General features: G+C 39.3%; 1 protein-coding gene across 1 annotated transcript in view; it reads left to right on the plus strand.

The window, feature by feature from the left end:
* Positions 1 to 27,299, plus strand: part of camta1b (calmodulin binding transcription activator 1b) — a 433,402-nt gene that overhangs the window by 260,065 nt on the left and 146,038 nt on the right. Inside the window, 1 exon segment of the mRNA XM_036559246.1 lies at positions 8,185 to 8,320. Within this exon segment, the coding sequence (XP_036415139.1) occupies positions 8,185 to 8,320 (136 nt within the window).

A 27,299-nucleotide genomic window follows, 5' to 3' on the forward strand; every position in this document is an offset into this window, starting at 1 on the left:
GTAGCGACAGAGACAGGCCCTTTATTTATGCCCTTTCAGAGCCTCTCTGGGGTTCTTCATCCAGATAAGCTCCGTAGGGACATCAGTTTGCTTGTTTGGAGCCAACCAGAAGAATGCTGCAAGCCCTAAATCTTTTGCTGCCCCGACCTTTTACAATGGCCAGCAAAGGCAACATATGCAAGGCCAGTAGCACTGATTCGTTTTATGTACACATGGCTTTATTTGTATGTATGTATGCATGGGTTGGGGCCCTTCACCAGCCCCAGATGTACAGTACCAGTCAAAAGTGCCAGTTTTGGACACACCTATTTATAGAAGAGTTTACTATTTCTCACATTTTACAATAATATTGAAAATGTGAACTCTGTAAAGTAACACATATAAAATTGCACAGACCAAAAAAGTAAACAAATCCAAATTGCCTTGCTGTAGCTCTGGGCATTCTCTCAAGCAGTTTTATGAGGAACCACCTGGGATGCTTTTCCAGCATGAATGAGCCCTACATATGCTGAACACTAGGGATCTAAAAATGCATCAGTACATTGTGATCTATTGTACTGAAGGTAGCAATACAATTCTTCAGCTTTGGAAACTCCTGTTTTTTCACTTATTTTCCTTTGACTTTTCCCTTCCTTATGCAAGTGGATTATCTTGTCTTATATCTGATCTCTTCAGAAACTCTCCTGAAAAATGAACAAGTTTTACTTAATGACCATTTTGATTGGAAATTAAATAAAATGAAGGGTGGTCTCTGACTTTTCTACAGTACTGTGTATGAAAAATTATCCTGAATTGCACAAAAACAATCTAAGCTCATGCAGTCGTGCTTACACTTGATATTTCTTGATGCTTGTTTACTTAACAGTTGAAATCAAATAGAACGGTTGAGGCATTTACACCTCCTGACCATTAACTTTACTCTTTATATTTGCCTAAGAAACAAAATTCAAGCATTAAAGCTGAAGCTTTTAGATCAGAATGTCTATAAGATTATAAAAAACAGAGTCAGTCAGGTACACAAACTTTTGACGTGTACTCTGTTGTTCAGTGCCTGAAGGTGGAGGTGTATTTACACTTAAAGCACACTTCCCTGAGTCCAGCCTTCTATCGTCAGTGGCTCCATAAGAGAACCCAACAATGATGAACTCATGTTTTCCATCACCGCTCATACGCTGACAGTCCAGATCAAATAACGCTGTGTCTATGCTGTAATTACATTACACATACCAGCAGACCATATATAGTCTCCTTTCTGTGTGTTTGTGTATGTGTATGTGTGTGTGTGTCCTAGCACAGGCATGGCACACGCAGTCCCAGCCCCATCGCCATGGTAATGGAATGATTGATTGATGTGCATGATTGATGACATTGAAGTGACGGCGAGTGAGGGAATACACAGAGGGTTATTTGTTATCAGCTGCCATCGCTGTTATCACTTTTATTAGATCACCAGGCAAGGTGAAAAGGTAGATGTGAAGACAGGAGAGATGAGTGGTTGCGTGGGATGACTCCAGTCACTGTTCTAGTGCATTATGGGATGTTACTCTATATGCTTACTATGTCCATTTGTTTGAGTTTGCCATTATTCCACCCCGGAGATCTCACAAGCATGCACACACATACACACAATACCTTTTTATACCGTGTCAGTAGTATGTCATTTTAATATGTTCCTTAGGTATTATATATAGTATTGTGCAAAAATCAGAGACCATACTTCATTTATTTCATTTCCAGACAAGACAGTCAGTTATTCAGTCTAAGAAAACATTTATTAACCCTTTAAATGGCCAGGGGCCACCAGTGGGTCCAAAGTTTTAATACACACCTCTATAACATAAGAATACCTTAGCCAGTCCCTGTAGTTACTGAATAATAAGCCTTAGAATGTAATAAACCTGGTATTTAAGGGGATTAAATTGAAAATTTCACAGGAGTTTCAACAGCTAAATGTAATATCATAATATCATTTCATTATTTATTGTGTCCACCTTTGCTTTTATTACAGCTTCCATTCTTTTTAGGAGACTTGCTTTCAGTGTTTTCAAAGAAATCTGCAGAGATATTTTTCCTGTGAAGTTCCTCCAAAGGTCAGTGTTAGAAGTTGGTTGCATTTTCTCCTTCTCACAATCCAAGAGATCCCAAATACATTCATTGATGTTGAGGTCTGGACTCTGGGGTGGTTCTGAGAACAGCAGCAGCTTCTTTGTTTGATTTGCAAATTTCATTCTTTTTTTGTCTGTTTCCTTTTCTCAGTGCCCTTGACAGCTGCACATCCTTTCATATCCTTAACATTGAGTCGTCTTCTCACAGTGGAAGGATGGACAGAGGCACCTGTGGTTGTTTTCAGATCTGAAGCAGCTTGATTTTCTCCTCTCTCTCAAAGATGAAAGCTTTATGTGCTGTTTATCTGATGGGGGCAGTTTTGATGTCTACTTGGTCTTGCTCAGTTGTTAGGAGTTTCTCTGTATCTTTAAATCATTTTATGAAGTACAGTTTTGAAAACTCCTTTTTTTCCATATTTTCCGTTGACGTTCCCCTTCCTTATGCAAGAGTTTTATATATGCACTCTCTTGAAAAATGACTTTTGCACAGCACAGTATATATAAGTACCTATATGTAAGAATAATATCGCTGTTGTCAGAAGAAAACCTCACATCTCCAAAATGGTAACTTTACAGGAGAAGGAAAAAAAAACTACTTTACTTTTAATGTAGGTCAATGGAACCAGACTCTTTTCATTTGACTTTTTTCAAAGTCATTTTGGGCCGTTTCTTTTGGTCCATTGATCATGATATTTATAGACAGTGTAAAGGCCAACAGGCATATTCAAATTATGTCAAAAACTGAAAAACGTCAAAAATGGAGGTAAGAGGTTTTCTTCCAACAACAGCGATATGTTCTATATGTATTTTATTCACGTAATCTATGTATTATATCCATGTAATAACCCTAAACCTAACACTAATCTTATCTTAAAAGTAGCCAATAAGTGACCAATAAGAGATGGTTTTGCTCTCTCTGTTTTAAAAAATGAAACATGGAGATTTTGTAAGAGGTCCAGAACATTCTGCTATTCCTGTAGGTTAATCCTGTTTTGCTCTGGACACTTTTGTCCTGAAAACAAGCAAACTGTGTTTCACAGTGACTCACACACAGATATTCAGACAGATTTGCATTCAGGGCATCTTCTGTCATCTTTTGCTCTTTGTCTGAAGTGGCTTGATCATGTTATTACTGTGTGCCATTCTCCACTATCTCAGCTGCCTGAACCGCATAAACAGCATTTTCACTCATTCATACTGCAAACCTCCCACACCGCTGGGGCCGGCCGAGAGTTAGTTAGCATATATTTAGAAACCTGAAGGCAAGCGAATACATCATCAACACAAACGTATGAAATTGGTGAAGGGATATATACATTCCCCAAGTTAATGAGAAAAATATTTAACATTTCTCCATAAATGAAGCTGTTCCTGTGCATTACCCTCATATGGTATAACTGTAATTAATGGCTAGTTGAATCACATGTACTCCATGGATTCTATCAAATGTACCACTTAGGAATTAAGTCGCTTTATAAATTAGCGCCATAATTACAGCACTGCGACTGGATGTGTATTAGTACTCGAATTGGTCTGCTGCAGGGTTTTATATCTTCTGTATGCATTATGAAAACATGCCAAAGCCATTCATAATTCATCACACCCTGCACATAGCCATTAAGAGCTAGAAAATCATATTGTAAATCAAATATGAACCGTTCTGTAGATAAGGCCCGAGTAGGTTCCCTGAAGACGCATGTCCCTTTAAGAACACATACGTTTTGCTGGCGCATATTTTTCCACTTTAGTTCGGTACATTAAGTTGCTGAAACAGAAGGGGCCTCCTGTCATCCCCGTCTGATAACGAAGCGCTTTAGCGTTCCTTTCGCCGTCCTGCTCTCCATGTATAAATATGTATAATTCCGATAAGATTAATTGGATCGCCTAAGTACACAGAGGCAGAGCAGAGAGCAGACGGCCTGCTGCTGCCGCTGCGTATGTGCTCGGGGCCCGCCTCGCAAGCCCAGCTAAAGTGCTTCTTTTCTCTTTCCTGGGAACAAACTGCCTTCAATTAAAAAAGAAAATGGCTTCCCCACAGGTCCGGAGGAAAAGGAGCTGAGCGAATAGCTTTCACACTGTGACGATAAATAGCCCTGTTAAAATATTAAAGCCACTGCGAACATTCAATACAAAACGCTCACCTCCTTCTTAAATAGGGGGAGAAAAATATATTTCCTCAAATTTCCACGCCTTTCCGCACAAACTTTAATCGCTCATTTTGCTGTTTTACTTTTCTTTTTTTCCTTTTTTACGCTTTTTGTGCTTTTCTTTCTCCTGCATGATGTACTGCTAGAAGAAGCAACCGCCGCCCCTAAGTTTTCAACCAGGTCGCTACATTAGCCTAACCGTGGCCCGCTGCCAGCACAGCACTGACACGGGGTGGGCTTGGAGGCTTCCTCCATTTGTTTTGGCAGTCTGAGCAAAAAAATGTCCTGACGAATTGGTCGACGCCGGTGAAAAATGAGCGGAACCAGTTCAGCCTCTCCCGCCCACCTTTCTCTGAGTCCTCAGCCCCGAACGCAGGACAAAACTCTAACTATAGCCAAACTGTCACAGAGTCCCTTTCATGGAGTTTTTGGTTTGGAACTTTTCAGTTTCTCTATGTCCTTCATCAGGTTACCTGAAGACTGATTATCAATATAAGTCAGCCTATTATTCTATACTGTGTAGGCCTGTCACAGGTATTACATAATCGCCTAATAGCAATTATTCAAGATGTTCTCAATCATTTAAGCTGCCTGCAGACATTTTCCATAGTCATTGGGTTTCACAGTCATATTATGCTGCATCAAACAAGACATGATTTGGGTCCATTGAGTTGAGGCAAATAAATGTAAATAAAAAAGCAGTAAACGCATTGGGGCGTTTGAAAAGAAAAAACTACTAACTTTGTGCACTGGTCTTGGTTAAGTTAAGATGATCTTAACCTCTTAAAATCCCAAGCTTGTTACATACTAAGGCTTATTATTCAGTAACTACAGGGACTTCAATGCAAACTGCCTGAGCTATTCTTAGTTTACAGGCTCTGCCATTTAAGGGGTCAATGCTAAGATGCTTTTGGAAGACTGGACCCTGTTCATGTAAATTACAGTAAAATCTCTTCATTTGTAGCATGTGCAAAATGTGACATTCTGGACTAATATATATTTTGGGGTTTGTTTGCATATATCTGTAAGGACCAAAATATAGTTTAATATTGGCTTAAGGTCAAATTTGATCGACCTTCCCCAAAATTTGTCTGCTTTTGTTTTTTGTGGATTCTTTCTTTGAGTCTGGATAAAGAGAAACCATTTTATAGTGTAAATACACTTTGAAACACGCCTCACTTTTTTCACGTTGTGAATAGTGCCTGCTTACATCGTCTCTACAACACTGGCATAAGTAAAAAAGGATCAGAGCTAGATACTTCACCCTACTATCAACCCAGTTTAATGTTTTCACCTGTGTCTTGATAATCACTAGTTAGTTTGTGTAAACTAACTAGTTACTAACTTGTAAACTAACTAGTTACTAACTTGTTTTTGTTTTCTTTTGTCCTTGCAGAAAGGTCCATGCATGTAAAACCTCTTATCTCCAAAATTTTACAAGAGAAAGAAAAAAACATTTTTAAGTTTATGTAAGTTAATGTAGAAACATTTTATTCCAACTAATTTGGAGCCATTTCTGATGGTGCATTCATCATTAGGGTAAACAACAGCCAGCATTTCCACAATTATGTAAAAAAAAAATTAAAAACAGTAAAACTGGAGAGATTTTGTCTTGAGAGCAGCAGTATATTTGCTGCAATGCCATGCTGTGTTGTCTCTTTTGTAGTTCTGTAGCTGAGCTTGAGTTATAGTTCTTTGCCTAAACTTCTCTATCTTCCTAGTGTCTGTTTCCTCACCTCTACCTGCCTCATTTTGGACTACTTATTTTAGATTTGCCTGTAATATGCTGTCTGCCTCTTTCCTTACACCTGCCATGGACTGTGACAATGAGCTGAAGAATTGTTTCAATAAATCCAACTTGCGCATACGTCCTACTGCTTCAGGTTTCCTCCGTTACACCAAGCAACTCCAGTTAAACCAGCTCTCTGACCGTTTCACTCTGTGTCAAAACACAGAAAGTGGCTTGAGCTGAGAAGAATGCTATAAAACGGTAAAACGGTGAAGGAGAGAGCAAGCAATAAACTCCCAATACAAATGGGAATTGATGTAGCAGATAAAGAGGCCCAATGGAGATATTAATGCTTGTAATACGGAGGACTGGAGAATAGTCCATCATTCCTGCTTATGCCACTCCTTCCCTGATAAACAGTTATGAGAGAGATGTGCCGTAGGTTCGCAGTAACTGCTCAGAGGGACTGTGAATGAGGTTTTAAAATGCCTTTCGCAGATTGAGTGGTTATTTCAGTAAAGAAAGATATCAACCTTTAATGATTGCTTATCTCTATAAACTTCACAATGTCATAGGAGGCACTAGGAGGGAGATGCACAGTGTTGTGTGTAAAAGAATGGCTTTTGTGCTTTAGGTTCTCCACTCTTAAAACCAGATGATTTTCCGTGGTTGATGGGAGTTTTTGGTCTTTTGGATTCTGGTACTGAGTTTACGGGTATATGCTGAAGTGGTACAGGGACAAGTTAGTTTTCAAAACTCTCTCTCTGTACATAAAGTGGCATGTTTGTTAACCTTTAGAAGTCGAGAGTTGTTATTGTCGTTTTTGTTGTACTATTCATACATACTTACCTCATTACATATTTAATTACATAGTAATTCACATAATGAATTATGTTTACAATCCATATTGACAGGTTAAGGTTTGGACTTCTGACTTATAATGTAAGTCAACTCTTTTCCAATCCAAATAATAATAAAAAAAATCTCCTTTTACTTACAAACACAAATGTGGTCTAGATTCAAGTTTAAAATAAATTAACAAATGTTCGGTTAACCGTGGGGAAGGAAAAAACAGAACAAAAGAACAAAAACAACATCTGTTGAATGTTATATGGCTGTAAGTTTTCCTTTTTAGGTGACAGCACTGGTATTATGCAAAGATATAGCATACATAAGAATGTGTTTCAAAACGTTTTATTATTCAAAAAAAAGCTGAGGGAAATCAGTAGGTTTGTGTATCAGATAAATAATGGAGGCTGCCAGATGAACTAAAGAGCTAACACTAGAGCTAACTGGTCTAACGTTGGATGTCAATGAGAACTTGTTATCTTCTACACTAGGTATTTTTTCCAGCATGCCAGCATGGTACACTGTTAGAAATAAAGGTTCTGTGCAGGTACTTTTTTCGTTCATCAAGATGCAAACAATGTAAATGTTCCCTCAAAGGTACAACAGTGGTTTTAAGGTGTGATTGTGAACCTTAAATAAGTTTTTCCAGGTGAAAAGTATTTGTACCTTTTCATAACCGAATGTTTTAAAACAGAACAATAAAATAAAAGCCTGGAGACGAGACGGGGTGTGTGGAGTCAGTACAGCTTAGAACATATCATTTCAGTGGATTATGGTACAGTTATGTTCCCTGACTAAAGGGACTAAGACATACCCTTGAGGGTACCACCCCAGTGACAAGAGGGGCACTGACCCAGTGACAGTTTACTACCTTTATTTCTGAGAGTGTAGTTTGCGATTTTCTGTGTCTTCCTGTGCTGGAATGTAATCCCTGAACAGCAGTTTCAGTATCCGAATACTGGCACCTTGAATGGTTAACCGAATGCTCAAGAACTTAAGCACATCTCTGGTTTCAATGAATTATGAGTGAGACATTATTTATATCAAATTATATAATATATATATTATACCAAGTTTTTTGTCATTGCTGGCACATAAACTGGTTAGGGACAATGAAGTTAGCTGTTTGAAATGCATGGAAATTCAATGCTATATGTTGATCCTGAGATGATGCTAAGATGGCTGCTACAAGGTCTTACATCGTAGTGGACCTTTTAAAGGGGTTTGTAGGGAGTAAAGGGGACACACTGTCATGCTAAATGAATTTTATTTTATTTTCTTTCGTCGAATCTGCGACAATCAGTGTCGTAGTAGTTTGACTATGTGCTAAATATATATCGTTCTCTCTTTCCAGGCCACAGAATGGGTCTATGATCCTGTACAACAGGAAGAAGGTGAAGTACAGGAAGGATGGCTACTGCTGGAAGAAGAGAAAAGACGGCAAGACCACGCGGGAGGATCACATGAAGCTGAAAGTGCAGGGAGTTGAGGTAAGAGAGAACGAGGAAGGGACTCCTCTCCATCTGCAGCACGGTGCCATCAACATGCTCTTCACACACACACACACACTGAGACACCGGAGCAGATGTAGTTTGCATTCATCCTTTCTGAGAAACACGACTGACTTCAGCTCATTCTGCAGACTGGAGAATAGTATAGAATGTGTGACATCCTCACATCCACTCACGCACTTCCTGTGGTGCTGTAGCTGTACAGCTGTACAGTTACATAAAGCCATGGATTTATTACAGCGTTAGTTTGGTGAAAAATCAAGCTTACGGTTCTCCCATTGCCCCAAATGTAGTTGATGAGGAAAGACAGGTTTGTGGTCTAAAGTGTTGTGGTTTTGTACTGGAGCTATGAGGCTATTATAGCTAACAAATAATGGTACATAGAATTACAGCTCAGGAATTAGCATCATGCTAACTGCATGCCTAAATCAGCACTGACATGCTTGAGTTGTTAACCCTATTGAACCGAACATCTCACCGGTAATTCAGACCTTGGAAATGTTTCCTTTAGCTCGAGTTGCAGTTCTGCACTCGAGCTAATTGTTGCTTTGTTTAGTAAGAGTAGTGATAAAGCGTGACTGATGTGTTCCTATTTATGTTTTCTTATTTGAAATTGTAGTTTGTGACAAACAGAAATGTTGGCTTTGTTAGATCACAATATATACATATCTAATAAAAACAACAACGAAATTTAGAAATGTTATTATTATTGTTGGTCCAATAGGAATTAAGGCTGATAATTACATCAGATAAATTTTCCAATATTGTAAAAATAGGACGAAAAAAAACTACCAGAGATATACGAATAAGAGGCCTTCGGCTAGACTCCTAACACTACATTGACCAAGCATTTTAAATCACTCTACATCAGGGGTTCTTAACTTTTTCACAGTGCGACGCTTTTTGTATTAAGAATCTTTTGCAACCACCTCTTTCCCAAATCCGCCCCCCTCCCCACGCACAACAATTTACGCATAAAAATACAGAAGAATAATTAAATAGTAAGTCAATTCACTTGCTGAGCCTACATTCTTTAGCTAGCTCTTCACCACACACCACAAATCTTTAGCCTGGTGCTGAAAAAATGCTTCAAGTTTAGCGGCAAGTCGAGACCCCACAGTAATGAGCTCACCCAATAGAAATTCATAATTAACATTAGGCTGTCGATGACCTGTAGGTGGAGTCATTTAGCAGGTCTTGTATGCACTCGTCAAAACTATTTTCTCTTTATCTAATAAGCTATATGTCTTGTAGCACCACTCTCTCAACCTCCCTGGAGCTCGAGGGGGTTCGGACCCCCAGGTTAGAAACCCCTGGTCTCTATAAAAGCATTTTGCTGCTGTCGGAAGAAAACCTTGTATCTTCATTTTTGTCGTTTTCAGTTTTTGACATAATTTGAAAATGCCTGTTGCCCTTTACATTGTGTGTAAATTTCATGATGAATGGACGAAACAAAACGGCCAAAAATGACTTGGAACAAAGTCTGGTTCCATTGACTTACATTAAAAGTGAAGTATGTTTTTTCCTTCTCCTGTAAAGTTACCATTTTGGAGATTTGAAGTTTTCTTCCGACAGCAGTGATTTGCTAAATAGCTAAATGTCCACAGTAATTATCACGTCTGATGTAGTTCAGTTACTCAGATATCCATCTTCACAGTTTAGCCTTTCTTATACTCACTGCGCCTTCCTATAGGAACTATAATATAAACTCATTTCAAAATGCCAAAAGCCTAAAATGATCACTTAATGCTAACGCTAACAGCCACAATAAGTTGTTAACAGAGATGGCACAAGACCATTTTTCCAATATTAATACCAATATTGAAGCTTAGGTTTATACAGATTCATTTTGTTTATTTTAAACTTCACTAAAGATCTAGAAGTAGACAGTCATGCTCAAAATACTCAAACAGTGCTGCCCCACAGGAAGAAATACTCGTCTAACAACATAACACCCTCCAAAGAGAAAGACTGATATTAGTGGATAGACTGGTTACAGAACTGGATTAGGTTCCCTTTTTCTGTCTGATGTTCGATCCAGTATTTCCACTGATATCAGCCTGATACTTCGTATTAGATCTGTGCCATCTCTAGTTGTTTATTATCAGTTATTGTTATCGGCCTGGAAATTCTGTATCGGTTCATCCCTGTCTAATATATAAGCTCAGACGAACCCCTTTAAATGAAGACTGGTAATAAAGCGTAGCCCCAGTGCCCATGTTCCTGCTCACTGGCTCTAATGGAGATAAATGCCAGGACATTGCTGCTTTAATACCACGATAGTGCAGACACTGAGCGACAGATCTGCTATACTGCTCTGACACTGTCCAACACTTACAGCTCCTCGCCCTCAGTGCCACTGGTTCTGGCCCAACACAGTTTAATTTCTACTGCCATTTGCTGAGACCGGAAAAAGAAAAAGAATCTGTGCCCAGTGTAATGTTACTGCCCCGAGGCTATTCTCATCACTTTAGTCCATCCAACCTGCTACACAAAAACTCTTGTCTCAACACGGCGCACAAGCACACACACACACACACACACACACACACACACACACACACACACTTCAGCACCACCACTCTTTTCCTTTTACTTAACTAAATGCAACAACTATGGCTAGCAAGTTGGTTAACTTGTTGCTCATTGGCTGGCTAATATGGTATATAATTACATTTTTTTTAGCAAGGTAATATATGTAAAGCTCTAAACAGAATGTAAATATTGCAGTGTCACATTGTCCAAACATTTCAGTGCTAATGATAAATCATTATTCAAAGTACTTTTCAGGCTAGGCTTAGTCTTAATCTGAGTTTGGTAAATTAGACCCCTCCATACATCAAAACAAATGATTTAAGTTTTCATTTTGTAACTACCGAGACAATCACAACACTACCGAACCTTTACCAAATTTTTTGATAGTGATAATTTTGGGCACAACTCAAAAACGCTAGCCAGCACGTGACTAGCAAACACAGCTTTGAACAGCTGTACTCACATAAAATCATATTTTTATCAAAAAAACAAAGTTTCTTAATTGCAGAAATCTTAAATGATCTTAATCTTAAATGATAAATCTAAATCTTTCAACTTCAATATAAAGGAAACAAAAAGATTTTTTTAAAAGTTGAAACAAATGGCAACGTAAAAAAGTGTTATTTTCACAAGTTGAAATATAGGGGTTAGGCCAGGGGTCGGCAACATGCAGCTCCTCTACTGCTCAGTTGAGGCTCCACAGCCGGAATTGATCTTTAGGTAAAAATAAAATAATCCTCCTTTGCAGTAAAATAAAACTCTGCTTGAAAAATTGAATGTTGAGAGACATTTTACAAAAACTATTCTACTTTTGTGGAAAAGTTTCCTGCTGGAGATGCGAGAAAAGTGGCTGTAGCTGAACTGAAGCATAAAGCAGAGCAAAGAAAGTCTGCATTTTCGTTTATATTATATTTTTTATCCTATAATAGTACACCAGCACATACTGAGTCATACTTACAGCCAAGATGGTAAAATGGACATGAAATATTTTGGCTCCCAAGGTGGTTTGATTTTTGTTGAAAGGACAAAATGGCTCTTCTTAACATTGGGCTGCCGAGCCCTGGGTTAGGGTTTCGGACAGCCAGCTTGTGTACTTATTACTATTGCAATTAATACCTTGGGTTTAAATAGACAATAACATAATCTTGTAAATGTCCAAAAGGTCTGAATACTTAAGTATATTTTTAATGTTTTCTTTTTATTTTATTTTTTTTTTACCATAAGACTACAGTTATAAATACATGTGTGTATACATAAATGTGTGTGTGTGTGTGTGTGTGTGTGTGTATGTGTGTGTGTTGGAACAAAACCTTGTGTCTCCGTTTTGTTTTTTGTTTTTGCCAGCTGCCATTTACACTGTACCGTGTCAAAATTTCAGTGGGCCAGTAAAAATGGTCCAAAATGAATAAACTCTTCTTACATTAGCTTACATTGAACGTTTTCCCCTCGTCTATTGAATATATGATGTATTGTTTCTATATATGTATATATATAAAATGTATGTAATATTTGTCAGTTCATTCTCTGATCCCATCAAACCAGATCAGAGACATTAGTGGACATTAGGCCACTCTTTATATCCGAATCAGCTTTAAATGGTGTTTTCTTCTTTTTGTAAAGAACTGAAACACATTAGCGAGGGAGTCATTCAGCCTGAAGAGACAGACTCTGTGTGTTTTCACTGTGGAAGAAGCATTGACAGCAAAGCCTGCGGGTTTGTTTCAGTGAATGAGACACAGAGAAGGAGGTTAGAGAGAGAGTGAGTGAGAGAGAGAGAGACGGATGGATGAGTTCAAATGAAAAAGTATAAAGCCTCATCTTGGTCGCTTTTTATTGACCTCTGCTGTTGTTTACCAGAGCACTTATTGAAGGGTGAAAATCGATTAACTGAGGCCTTCTTGTGCTCCCCTTCTGCTCCCATTTCCCCCAGCCCTCCCTGCCCTGCCCTTAGCCGCCGTCCATATCCCTCTTTTCTCTCTTTGTGATCCAATAAAGAGCTCTGTCATATCACTATCTATTTAGCGACCCCTCTGGCAACCCTGCGACGGCCACAGTAGCCTTGAATGCAGGCCAAAGTAACACAACAAAGACAACAAAGTCCTGATTATGTTATGTGGGTTTACAGGTCAATTAACCCTTGTTGGTATTCGTTTTGCATAATATAATTATTTGTATGTAAGAATATATACTAATTTACACTGTTCAAAAGTTTGGAATCGATGTTTTCAATCGATTAAAGTGTATAACATCATGATAATATGTTAGTTCTTTGCAACTTTTGAGATGTTAAATTTGTCCAGAATGCTGGATGGAGCTGTACATGATTCTACATTGACTGAGAAAGCTGTATGACATTAAAAACGAAGTTATAGTAAAAGGAAGCCCTGTATTCTACATTGTTTTGTATTTTCTTTCCCAAGAGTTCAATTTAACACTTTAGCACGCTTTTTTTAAGCAAAACAACCATAATACATTTTATATGGCCATTTTCTTACCTCTCTTTAGCTACGTTTACATGCAGCCCAATAATCCATTAATAATCCAACTAACAGCTCAACTGGAACAGAATACGTCCATGTTTACACCTCAATCGGAATAGTCTAGTCCGATTGAGGCCATTTGGAATATAATTTCTATCTGATTAAACGAGGTGGGTAATCCTGTAAATAATCTGTTAAATAGAAGAATAATATCCGTGTAAACGTCTTTATCTGATTACATTCCCAATTGGAGAGGTTAAGTATGTTCTGATCATGTGTCGTCGCGCCATAGTGAAAGTTTATACCGTCCAACATGGCGGAGCAGAAACTGGTCTGCAGAGGAGACGAAGTTTATGCTCTGATCTTTAAAAGGCGGCGGTGGGACGGACGTCCAGCTTATGTGTCTCAGAACACGACGTCTTCCTCTCGGCCGTCTTTAATAAGGACATGTGAAGGACGTTTTCCTGAGTCTGACATCATTTTAAAGTCATTAAAAACACAAGCACTGCTCACTGCTGCTCGTCTCATTCTGACTGGACTCACGTGATGCTGGTTGTCATGGTAACGTCTACACTAAGTGGTTCTCTACACATGCGCGTAATTTTGGATCTGATTACTTGTAAACTTGTGAGCATGTAAACGGGGATTTTCCATCAGATTGTTGAGTAGAGTGAGTAGACGTTGTTTTTATTACTGTTCCATTATAACTGGTATATGTAAATAAGCTCTGTTCTGATTGGCTGCCCTGTGTCGTGCCTCATTCAGAAAGATGCCCAGACTGAAACATTCCATACGAGTTCAGCTTGAATGGGAGGAGCTAAACCGCTATAGGCTTAATAGGCAGATATATGTAAATAGATTTCATGACATCACAAAAATAATTCATTTAAAACCTTTGAAATGTATTTATGGAGCACCGAGGAGTGAACCTTAAACAGTGTTTATGTAGTACTTCAAACTTCAAACAGTGGGTAAAATTCGGCTCTGTGTGATAAGGGGCCTAAATCTTAACACAGGTAGCTTGACAAAAAAATGAATGCAAATAGGTAATTATTTATTAAATAGCTCATTATTTACAGCATGTTTGTTGTCACTGGTAATAATTATGTCTTCTATGGGGTTAATAGTGTTCTTTTAAGTTCAGTTAGATGCAAATGACCTCTGTAAGAGTCCATTCAACATCAGGGAATTTGCACAGTTTGGCCATTGAAGAGGATGGAGGTAATGGAGTTAAGTGCAGTTCAATAGAGGTGTGAATTGACCGGGCAGTTGATTTCTGTGTTTGTTTGTTTAAGGCCAGTCTAAAGAGGAAATTCGATTCCAGAAGAGAGGGAGTGGACACAGTGGTCTTCTTTGCTGGAGTAGTGGACAGGGCAGAAACAAAAGAGATGAGGAAAGCTTCAGCATTGCTTTAAATTTCTATACGACCTCCAGACTCCTCATTTGAGCTTTCACTATTTCATTTATCCATTTATTGATAAATGGTGTTAATGTAACCATAATGAGGGTCACATTTGAGAGAGCTGCTCAGCTTTTAATGAGGGTCTGACCGATGTAAAAATTGCCACCATTGCTAGTATTGAGGAGCTATAAATTCCTGATAATATGAACTGATGGAATTGATAATATCGGCCCGTTTGCCACTTCTCATTGTCACATTTCTTAAAGTAAAAAAAAAAAACAGCAGAAACTCTCAGTTTTAAATATTGTAAACTGCAGTGGAGAATTTTAGCAGTTCTGTTTGTTTCATTTATTTAGCATTTACTTTGTCTAATTTTCCATTAGTTTTTTCAGTAAAGTATTTTTTTGTGCGTGTGGTAATAGTTTACTGTGGTGCTAAAGGTAGGATGCATTTTAACCTAAAAAACAAAAAACTCATCAGTACTTCATGGTTGGACTTTTTGGGGATACTGATTTGTGGAGTCTTAAAGGACTCATATAATGGAAAACCACATTTTCCTCACATTTTTTTTAATAAAATGGTTTAATGTAGTATCTACAGACTTTAAAAGTTTCAGTCCACACAGCTCATATACAGAAACTAAGCTGTAAATACAGCCTCTTTTGAATTCATTGTTTTTGTAATGTCAAAAAACAATTAATTTACATATCTCTACCTATTCAGCCCACAGAAGTTTAGTTACTCTCATTCGCGCTGAAGTAATTATGAGCAATTTCATCCTGGACGGCTTTTTGCATAATGCAAAATACAGGGCAGCCAATCAGAACAGAGATCATCTACATATATATACCTTAAAGTAACAAAAATAGCTTGTTTAAATAATCTAAGGACTTAAGAGAGGTCAGTAGGTGGTCATGTAAAAATTGGTCTCACTTTATTTGGATTGTCTACTATAGTCCCCTATAGATTATCTACAGATGTTTACATTGTTAACAAACTATCTGTTGAAACTCAGTTGATTCTAAACAGTGGTGGGGTTAGGATTTGGAACAGGGTCAGGGCTAGGACCAGGGTGAGGGTTGGGTTTAGGTTTTGGGTTGAGGTTAAAGTTAGGGTTAGGATTAAGAATCTACAAAGCATCTAAAGTGGACTATCCAAATAAAGCGTTACCCAAAAATGAATTAAGCCTGTTTTTGGTACTTAAAACCACAAAAAGTGTCATAATTGGACCTCAGGTGAAAAATGCAATTAAAATGGAGCATACAGACAGTTTTATTCGCTTAACAGTATATCAGCCAGGCCCTACTTTAAGGCCCAGTGCCATTTTACCCCTTGCCCGCCCACTTAGTCTCACCCCTCAGTTTTGTGTGTTCATGCCTAGGGGTAGGGCGGTCACTTACAGAGCACTGCTAGTAGCCTGTTAATGTTCCTCTTTATTTAAGGGGCCCATTTCGTAGAGGAAGATTTCAACCACTACCCCTTGTAACTCAATTCCAAGAGGCAAGGAGACACTCGAAAACAAGGGGTAGGGGTGAAAATAAGAAATGGGATTGGGCCTTAGAGTCTCCACTCCCAGTAAGTGTTGTGCTTTCTTGCAGTATCCATGTTCAATTAAATAACTGAAGCAAAATGTAAATAAAAGATGAGTGTTACTACTCTGTCCTTAACGCGCTGCGCCTCTGTCACGCTTTCTCTTCACTCGCGGCCACACTCAGACTGACAAACAGCCCCTGCGTTCACACGCAACACGTCGACCAGCGAGTGTGGGAGACGGAGCTCGTGACAGATGTGGTTTAGCTGTGTGAGCTGCTTCAGTCGCCTGGAGACTCCTTGGCTAAACCAACAGGAATAAATCAGGGCCATTAGCATGGCCGCTAACAGCTAGAGGAGAGTGGAGAACTATAAAGGACACCCATTGCTCATAGAGAGAGAGAGAGAGAGAGAGAGAATGGAGCTTCATAATTTTTCATCATCCACAATAACTGCAATGAACAGAAATCTTTACCAAATCATCTTGTTTTTAGTGTTTTTGACAGTGACAGAACAGCGTTCAGCACCGGAGACCTTGTCGGCCTAATTAGGGCTGGAAATCATTCTGAGATGCTTGAGTCTGTGTAATCTCACAGGATGTTTGGTGTAATTTATAGCTTAAACAGAGGAATCCAATCTAAATACAAGCCTTATTTTACCTAGTATAAGAGAAACTAGGAAATGTTTTCAGGTCAGAAAGAGAGGTAGGTGCTGTTTAAGGCTACAGCAAACAGTCGAAGTTGGTGATGATTATGAAAGAAGGGCTTTTCACTATCCATTCTTCATTTACTTAATTTAGACTAGTCTCTTTGTTGTGGATTTTTGTGCATGTGCTGTTTAGATTTAAAAAAAAAAACAATTAATATACATGCTGGGATAGGCTCCAGCACCCCACCGCGACCCAGAAGGATAAGCGGTTTAGATGATGTATGTATGTATTAATATACATATCTCCACCTATTCAGCCCACAGCAGTTCAGTTACGCTCATTCACGCTGAAGTAATTATGAGCATTTCATCCTGGACTGCTTTTGCATAAAGCAAAATACAGACGGCCAATCAGAACAGAGATAATTGTACATATAATGGCCTCAAAGGCAACAAAAACAGCTTTTTAAAAAAAAGGGATAAAGAGAGGTTAGTGGGGCTCCCGAGTGGCGCAACCGTCTAAGCGTTGGCCGTATCATCAGGAGATCGCGAGTTCGATCCCTGGTGATGCTACAGCCATCCGTAGCCAGGAGTCCTCACTCTCTGGGTGGGTAGGATGCCCCCCCCCCATCACTTAACGTGATGCTAGTCAGCGCAGGCGTCTGTTAGCTGACGTAACAGATCTGGCGGTTGGCGCTTTCCTCCGAGCGCATTCAGCTGTCCAGTGACGTTGCGTGTGTGGCAGTTCGAAAAGGAGCGGTGGCACTTCACAGGTCTTGGAGGAAGCCTGTGTTAGCCTTTGCCCTCCTAGCGTTGATAGTATCGTGTGATTGGGTGAGTCCTAACTAGTGGAATTGGAGATGACTAAATTGGGGAGATAATTGGGTAAAAATCCCCAAAAAATAAATAAATAAAAAATAAAATAAAAAAAGAGAGGTTAGTAAGTGATCATGTAAAAATTGGTCTTACTTTATTTGGATAGTCCACTATATTAGCTGGTGGATGCAGAAAGAAGCCAGATAGCTAATGAATATCTTATTGGGGCCGTATATCTGTGGTAATGGTCTTTGAATGACCGTTAGAATGGAGAGAATGGATTAAACAAGCAAACAGTAAAGATGAGACGAAAGCCTAAAACTGAAGTTAGCAAGGTAGCTAGATACCTCACTTCAGTTTAGCTTCTTTTCTCTGGCTGAAGGGGTAAATTTTTATGCTGAACATAGAATCACTAATTTCTTTATGATTTTCTTTGCCAACCAAGGTGAGACTTACACTAAGGCTAGCATGGTTGTATTTATTTGCCTGTAGATTAGAGGTGAGGCTCCACAGGGATTCCCAATGGCAGTATGATAAACGTGTGTAATGCACTCAATTGTTTTGTGTACTGTAGTAAGAGCACATTGATGAATGAAAACATGGAAATGAAAAAATTATGAATTCTATCAAGTCGATGTCGAGATATGTTGGGATATATGGTACTGCGTCACAGAATACTGCATAACACAACAAACAACATATTAAACTCCAGTTATAGGCCTCAGAAAAACCCCTCAGTAACAGGGGTTATCTGGTCACTGTGATTTTCCAATTAGGAGTGGATAATGCATGAGCAAAATGGTTGTTGTGAAGACGCCCTGCAGTCCACCAAAATACCTTCACATCCACAGAGGTCTTTGTCCATGCAATGGTTCAGACTAGATGAGTCAGTGTAAACTTACAGCACTCAGCACTTTCTCTTCTATTTCTTTCTTTCTATCAGCAAGTCTGTCCTCAATCTCGGCTGAAATGAATGAGCAGCAAACGGCAGGTAGGAGGATGAAGCTCTGAGTCCCTGGCGTGGGAGAGAGAGAGAAAGAGAGAAAGAAATAAAGCCAAAATCCAGCAGAAGCTATGTCAATGATTCAGACGGCCGTGGAGGAGTCCCCCAAGGCCAGACAAAGTGAGAGTGAAGGGCAAGGTGAGAGAAGGGAAGGGAAGAGAAGAGAAGAGAAGAGAAGAGAATAGAAAAGAAGAGATGAGAAAAAAAAAGGAGAAGAGAAGAGCAAAGAATAGAAGAGAATAGAAGAGAAGAGAAGAAAAGAGAAGAGAAGAGAAGAAAAGAGAAGAGAAGAGAAAAGAGGAGAAGAGAAGAGAAAAGAAGAGAAGAGAAAAGAAGAGATGAGAAGAAAAAGAGGAGAAGAGAAGAGAAGAAAAGAGAAGAGAAGAGAAGAGAAGAGAAAAGAGAGAAGAGAAGAGAAGAGGAGAGAAGAGAGAGAAGAGAAGAGAAGTGTGCGGATTAATATCAGAGCCGCCAGGAAATCCCAGGTCCAGGCAAAAAAACAAGGCCTCCGATAAAAACCCGAGGCTGTCAGCTTGCGTTTGTCACTGTGTGTTTACTCACACTTTCTCTCCCTCTGCCTTCTCTCCATTCTCTATCCACCACCCCTCACCACCCCCACCAAAAGCCTGCTCTCGCTAATATTCACCTCCGGCTTTTTGTGGGCATGAAATGAAATATTATACATTTGTCAAATCTAATACTGGCAAGAGGAGAGAAACAACAGAAGTGAAGCAGCACAGTTTTTTAGGGCATATATAAAAATTAAAAAAGAGAACAGAGCAGCCGAGGATGTAATTTTTAATTTTTTATGGACTTGTTTGTTTATTTATTTTCTCTGAGTTACTCTAAAAAACATGCACACGCAGACTAATACCCCAGATCCCAAAGCAGAGATTGCATGGGCACGTCTGTGCTTTAACCCAGCAAAGGAGCAAATTGAGCTGCTCTACTCTGTGCACACATACACACACACACACACACACACACACACACACACACACACACACACACACACACATACACACACACACACACACGCACATGCCTAGCCACAGATTTTTTTGAAAATGTCAGGTAATTCTTCCTATATTGTTTTGGCCACAGTGTTCTTCAGCACTTACTAACAGAAAAGCTAAAAGTTAAAGCTAAAAGGCCAAAGTATACTTCAAATTTTACTGACTTGAAGACTAACAGTATACCTTAGAGTCAGTATTTGTTATTTAGGGATGCACTGAAATTTTAGCCACCAAAAGAGATAAAAAGCTGAAAATTAATAGATTGAACAGCCCAACAACAAAGTCTCAAAACACTTAATAAATCATTTTAATAATAAAAATGAGATGTTTGTTTCCTTCACTGTACTGAACGAGTCAGCGTAGACATGTTCAAACAGTTAGAGCAGCAGCAGACACAAAAGACAAAGTAGAACTAAAATAAAAGTCTTTTAATGACCAGTAGTTATTAGCACAGAGGTCAGCAATATGCAGCTCATTTACTGCCCTGTTGCAGCTCCACAGCAGAATTCGGTAAAATTTGTAGGTAAAAATAAAATAATCCTCCTTTGCAGTAAAATAAAGCTCTGCTGATCGTTCAACACAGTTTTAACAATAAATGATCTTAAAAGCTGGAGTTAATGTAGAACTGCTAATTCACCAGCTTTTGACACTGAAGGTTGGCGCACAGACTGCTGGTCACCTTAGCAACACAGACAACAATCTCACCTAGCTAGCAGCTAACAAAAAGGCAAAGAGAAAGATTTAAGATGAACACTGATAATTTGGAGATGAATGGACTTATTTTCATTTTTAATCACTCCAGCTGGTTTCCTGATACGTTTAATCTGCAGCGCAAAACTGACAAACACTAAAAAGTCATGGAGCTGAAGTCGCTTCTCATTTGCCAGCTTCTTGTTTGAACTGTCCCATTCCATCCTAAATGGTGCAGCAGTTACATTCTGGTGCCTCAGGCACCATTTAAGGTGGAACGGGAAAAATTCGAAGAACAAGCTGGCGAATGAGAAGCAACTTCAGCCTCGTAAGAAATGAAATGTTTAGAGACAATTTGCAAGAAACTATTTTACTTTTGCGGAAAAGTTTCCTGCCGGAGATGCAATAAAAGCTATAGCTAAAAATAAAGTAAGTCTGCTTTTTCGTTTATATTATATTTTTTAGCACATACTGAGACATATTTACAGTCAAGGTGGTAAAATGGACATAAAATGTTGTGGCTCATAAAGACGGTTTGATTTTTACTGAGAGGACAAAATGGCTGTTCTTAACATTTGGTATTTTATGCACAACTTTTAGCCGAATTTAACATATTGGGGAAAAAATATGCACCATAACTCTTGCACAGGCAAAATTTTCTGTTGTTTTTTCCCCCATTATGTTAAATTCAGCAAGTAAACAGTAAATGTGCATTAAAATGTGCATAAGTGTAGAGGAAGTGTTAAATGATTTTACTTAGAAAAGCAACAAAACTTGAAATTTGACCTGGAGCACCCGAACTTTTGCACACAACCATATATTCAGAACAAAATTCAGATTATCAACTGCTTATTTAATGGGAAACAGTTGTTTAGAGTAATGTTAATGTCGCTCAAAATAGTAGTTCATGAAAAAAATCTATAATGTTTTTTAAAAAGATTTTCTTTTTGTTTAAATAAATCCTCCCTGCATAAAGGGGTTCAAGGCAGCTGCTAATGCATCCCAGCTTTTCCCTGTGGATTACACAAAATATATCCTTCATTTATCTCATTTATCTCACGTTCCACCTATTAACAAAGTCTTTAAGAATAACAATTTGTTGTTCCCACTGGAGTCATCATATTTGCCAATATGTGATCAGCGAACTTTATCATTCTTATCTCTTTCACGTTAGCCTGTCTGATTTCAAACTTTTTTGCCGTTCGTCGGGCGTCAATAATTGATTGGGTGAAAATCAATCGCGTGGTGTTGGGAGGCCCTTTTGATGGACATACACCTCCTCCCTAGTACTGCTCAACTCCATGTGTACATAGATTATTTATCCGTGCTCGAGGCCTGAGCGGTTATTGCATTATTTACAATGTAAAGGCTGGAGAGGTAATTTGCTGCCGCGTTACGTTCAATAAGCGCAGCATCAATCGTCAGCCGCGATTGTCCTATGATGACTCCGTGAAGAAAGTGTGAGGTTTGCCTGGTTTGATAATCTCACTCTGAGGTCGATAGGAAGGGGCTGACAGCGCTAGCAACAAAAGAGACAATCGTTGGAAAAGTGAGTGGACATACACGAGGCTATATGAACCAGTTTGGCCCTTCACGAGCATGCCCACTCTCAGTCTTTCATTGCTCGGAGTCTTTTGTGCACCTTCTTCATTTATCTTCTGCTCTTTTTTCCCCTTAGCTGTGAACACAGGCTGCTTTTTCTTACCTCATATGCTATTCTTGCTGAATAATCCATTTTAAAGCTGCGAGTTGGAGGTTTTGGTTTATGTGACTCGCACACACACACACACACACATACACACACGCACACACACACACACACAATTACGCAGACGATGCCTTGAGACCGGATCGATACTCCACTCTCTTCCTGCAAGGGCTGCTGAAGGAGGCATTGAGATCACTCTTGGCCCGGGGCCAAAACGTCTTTTATCCTTCAAAGTGTTTGTGTGGCCTTCCAGTATCGACGCAGTGGTGTGTACCTTGTCTGACGTATAATATTGAGTGTGTGAGCGAGTGCGCGTGCTCCTGTGTGGTGGGGAGGTGGTGTGTGTGTGTGCGCTCGTGATTGAGTGGCGTGCGAGATAGAGAATGGAGCGAGTGTGCGTGCACATCCGTACAGACGTGTGTGCTGTCGGAGCGAAGAGGGTGAGGTGTGTGTACACAGAATCATTTCTTATCTGCTGTGAATTTATTGAGAGCGTCAGTGTAATTGATGCTACAAGAACGGGAAGTTTCAGGGCCTGTGCTACACGTCTGAGCTCCAATACATGCGTGAACTATTCGTCAAACACAGTGCTGTATAATACACCGTAGAAAAGGCTGGGGTGCCAGACGAAACCTGTTAATTAACAGTTAAAGAAGGTTTTCTTAATGATGGTAAAAGTCTGTAAATTTATAGTCATTTCATTTCTTAGAAATATTGTCTTTAACTGTAACATATCAGTTTCCCTGGACCAGGGATCGACTCTTTTACTGCCCTGTTACGGATCCACAGCGGAATTACATTTTTAAGGTAAAAATAAAATAATCCTCCTTGGCAGTAAAATAAAGCTCTGCTGATGGTTTGAGCACAGTTTAAACACTAAATGTTCTTTAACGCTGAAGTTAATATAGAACTACTAATTCACACTTTAACCCTGAAGGTTGCTGCACAGACTACTGGTCACTTTAGCAACACAGATAACAACCTCGCCTAGCAAGTAGCAAACGAAACAACAAAGAGAGAGATTTAAGACGAACATCAATAATTTACAGACGAACAGACTTATTTGCTTTTATAATCACTCCAGCTGGTTTCCTGATACGTTTAATCTGTAACGAGAAACTGTCAAACACTAAAAAATCGTGAGGCTGAAGCCGCTTCTCATTCGCCAGCTTCTTGTTCGAATTTTCACATTCCACCTCAAATGGTGCAGGAGTTCCGGTGCCTCAGGCACCATTTAAGGTGGAACGTGAACATTCAAACAAGAAGCTGGCGAATGACAAGCGACTTCAGCCCTGTAAAAAGTCAAACGTTGAGAGACATTTTACAGGAAACTATTTTACTTATTTGAAAAAGCTTCCTGCCGGAGATGTGAGAAAAGTAGCTATAGCTGAGCTAAATCTTAAAGTCTGCTTTTTTGTTTATATTATATTTTTAGCTTAAACTATTAGCGCATACTGAGACTTATTTTCAGCCAAGATGGTAAAATGGACATAAAATGTTGTGGCTCTCAAGGTGGTTTAATTTTTGTTGAAAGGACAAAATGGCTCTTCTTAACATTTGGCTTGCCGACCCCTGAGCTAGAACAACTAGTTATTCTGATATACAATATTTTACCATAATAATAACAGTAACAACCATTGCAATAAAAGCAAATGTCTGTGAAATTAAGTTGATCATTTGTATTTATGAATGTACTTTCTATTTGTATAAATCACATAACATCAGCAGCATTAAAATACAGTTGTTTACATGCATTTAGCCTTTTTTATTTCAAAAACAGGTATTGACCATTAAAACCTACAGTACGTTTGTGTGGTACCTACTGTATGTTGTACAGTACTCACGGTAAGTTTCTACACCATATATATATTTTACAGCCAGACCAATATATCAATTGGTGGTAACGTCTTTATTTGGAGTGGTAAGAAAAGTGGTGGGCAAAGTGGTTCTTTGTAGATGATTAATAAACTCTTAACAGATTATCAGTAACACATCAACAACATATCAGTGAAGTGTCAGTAGTGAAGCATCTGAATACATTGAAATAAATATATTGTAGATGTTCTGTTGATACATTACTTATATTAAGTGGATGTTATTGTTAATATGTTACTTCCATTACACAAACCCTAACCTTCCCAACCTTACCAAAACCTAACCCTCACCCTGGACCTAATTGTAACCCTAAATTTAACCTCAACCCAAACTTAACTCAACCCCTGGCCCTAATCCTAACCCTAACTTTAACCTCAACTAAAAAAAAAACTAATACTAACCCTGGCTCTAATCCTAACCTTAACCTTAACCCAAATTGTCAAATCTGTCAGATTTTCCTTTGTACTTTGATTTGGTGTTTGTTTCTCTGGCTCTGGTTACTCTTCTGAGTATGTTGTGGAAATCGCCCTTATTTAAATAATACCAGCCAACTGCACGTTCTATTACATTAGCACTATTCAGGTTGGATTAGTTTCTGAGGGGGCGCCTGTGATACATTTTTACTCAGCGATAAAACTCACATCCGCACGGCAATAAATTGACAGCGGTTTCTAGTGGGCCGTATTTTCTTCCAAACCCAGGCGTTTCTGTCACACAGGCTCATATGATGAAATCTTCATACAGTAAAAAGTGATACATTGAATTTATTTGATTCTGTCTGGACCATTTCCACAGGAATAAAATATATTACATCAACACAGTGCTGGCTGTCAGTTTACTGACCTCTGGCAGTGATGGTGTTGGTGTAATATACCTCATTCATGTGGAAATGAACACTTTTGAATCAAGTAAATTCAATGCATTGCTTTTTTTCGGTGCATCAGTCAGGCGCTACTTTATATCACACGGAACATCTAGCCAAAGGTGCAATTTCACCCAAGACAAACATGTGATTAATACACAAAGTCATGTGATCCGGCCATCTTACAAGCGTTTGCCCAGCAGGCGGGAAATTGAGTTGCTTTCCAGGCTTTCTCACTTTGTGTTTTCTGTGGCACGACAAGCAAACATTTCAGGTCACGCTTGCATGCGTGCACTAATACCCTCACGAACGCATGCAGATTACTCGCTGAGAAGGCAGCTCTCGGAAAAAAGCTCATCCTAGCACACATTTATTCTAAGTGCTCATAAACACACCACCTACTGTCCCAACTGAGGCAGCGTCTGACCCATAAAGCATAATTACATCAGAATGATGACTGATAGTGAAGAGAATGAATGAAATAAGGAGAAAGAGGAGAAATAAAAATTACAGGCAAGAGATAGAGAGAGAGACAGAGAGAGAGAGAGAAAGAGAAAGAGAAGAAAGAAAAGCATAAGGAGCAAGAGAGATAGAACATGAGGAGAGAATGAATGAAATGAAGAGAAAGAAGAGAAATAGAAATCAGAGAGATAGGTGAGAGAGATAGAAAGAAAGAAAGAAAGAAAGAAAGAACGAAAGGAAAGAAATGCAGGTAAAGGGAGAGTTTTAAGAAAATCAAAGGGAGAGAGAGTGAGAAAAATAGAGAGGGAGAAAGAAAACGTGAGGAGAGGAAAGAGAAAAGCAGCATCAGTGGAGAAATTAAAGAACACAGAAAGAGAGAATGGCATGCGAATAGAGAGGGGAGAGAGAGAGTAAGAAGAGAGAGAGCATGAGGTATGAAAGAAAAATAGAACATGAGGAGACAGAGAAAGAGAGATGAACTACGAGGAGAGAGAGAAACCATGTGGAGAGAAAAAGAGAGTATAAGGTAGAGAGAGACAGAAAGAGAGAGAGCCTGAGGAGAGAGAAAGAGCATATGAGGAGAGAGAAAAAGAGAGACAGAGCACAAAGACAAAGGGAGAAAGAGAGAATGTGAGGAGAGAGAGTATGCAGAGTGAAAACGACAAGGAAAGAGGGAGAACATGAAAACACAGAAAGAATGAAAAGAGTACGACAGTGGAGAGAGAGAGAGAGAGAGAGAGAGAGAGAGAGAGAGAGTACTCAAAACAGTCATGCCAGTAAAGTTAATTTGAGTTTGAATTTGAGAGAGAATGAAGAGAGTGAGACTGGTGAGAGTGACTATGAAAAGAGAGAGAGAAAGAGAGAAAGAGAGTATGAAGAGAGAGAGAGTATGAAAAGAGAAAGAGAGAGAACGAGAGAGAGAGAAAGAGTATGAAAAGAGAAAGAGTATGAGAGAGAGAGAGAGAATGAAGAGAGTAAGGATGGAGAGAGTATGAGAAGAGAGAGAGAGAAAGAGTATGAAGAGAGAAAGAGTATGACAAGAGAGAGAGAGAATGAAGAGAGTGAGAATGGAGAGAGTATGAAACGAGAGAGAGTATGAAATGAGAGAGAGAGAGAATGAAGAGAGTGAGACTGGAGAGAGAGAGAGAAGGAGATTGGTGAGAAAGAGAGAGAGAGAGAATGAAGAGAGAGAGAGAGAGAGAGGGAGAGAGAGAGAGAGAGAGAGGGAGAGAGTCAGCGCTGGCGGACAGAAGAAAAGGCTGGAATGAAGGATACACAGCCCGAGGCAGACGGAAAACAATTGTTTCAGTGCTCCCCATAACCCACTTCACCCTTAAACAGCAGATTTCTTTCACTCAATTAATTTCTACACATTGGCTTTGGAGCGCTGTGTCAGAGGGCTTTATATCTCTCCCTCTACTTTTCACTCGCCCATCATTCTTTCTCTCTCTCTCTCTCTGTTATCTCTCTCTCTCTGTCCCACTCACCCCCTCTGTTTAACTCTCACTGCTTCCCCTTGCTCCTCTCTCTTCTCCTTGTCTGCATATGCTCTTTATTTCCTCCTGGTTTCCTTTTATCCGTTTTGGTTAAGGAATCTTGGCGAATGTGAAATACCTCGCCGACTAAAGCGCGGATTTGCACACAATGGCGTCCGCAAAGTCGCTATTGTACCTTCACCCCTCTGCTCTCGTCTGCACAAACATGTTGATTTGCATAAATTCGAATCCAAATACGACACGCAGAAGCAGAAGTTGACACGTAAAAAGGCCCATGACAGCGCATGCTCATTTGCATATTTTCTCCCCTTGTCTCCCGCTTTTCCTCTTTGGTTGTCTGCAATTGTTGTTTCTCTCTAAATATGTTTGTCACAGATTGTGAGCTCGGCTTCAGCTCGCAAGTATTTGAGGGTTTAGGGGACCGAAAACCTCAGG

This window comes from Colossoma macropomum, unplaced genomic scaffold, assembly GCF_904425465.1.
Source record: "Colossoma macropomum unplaced genomic scaffold, Colossoma_macropomum, whole genome shotgun sequence".
Taxonomy (NCBI): Eukaryota; Metazoa; Chordata; class Actinopteri; order Characiformes; family Serrasalmidae; genus Colossoma; species Colossoma macropomum.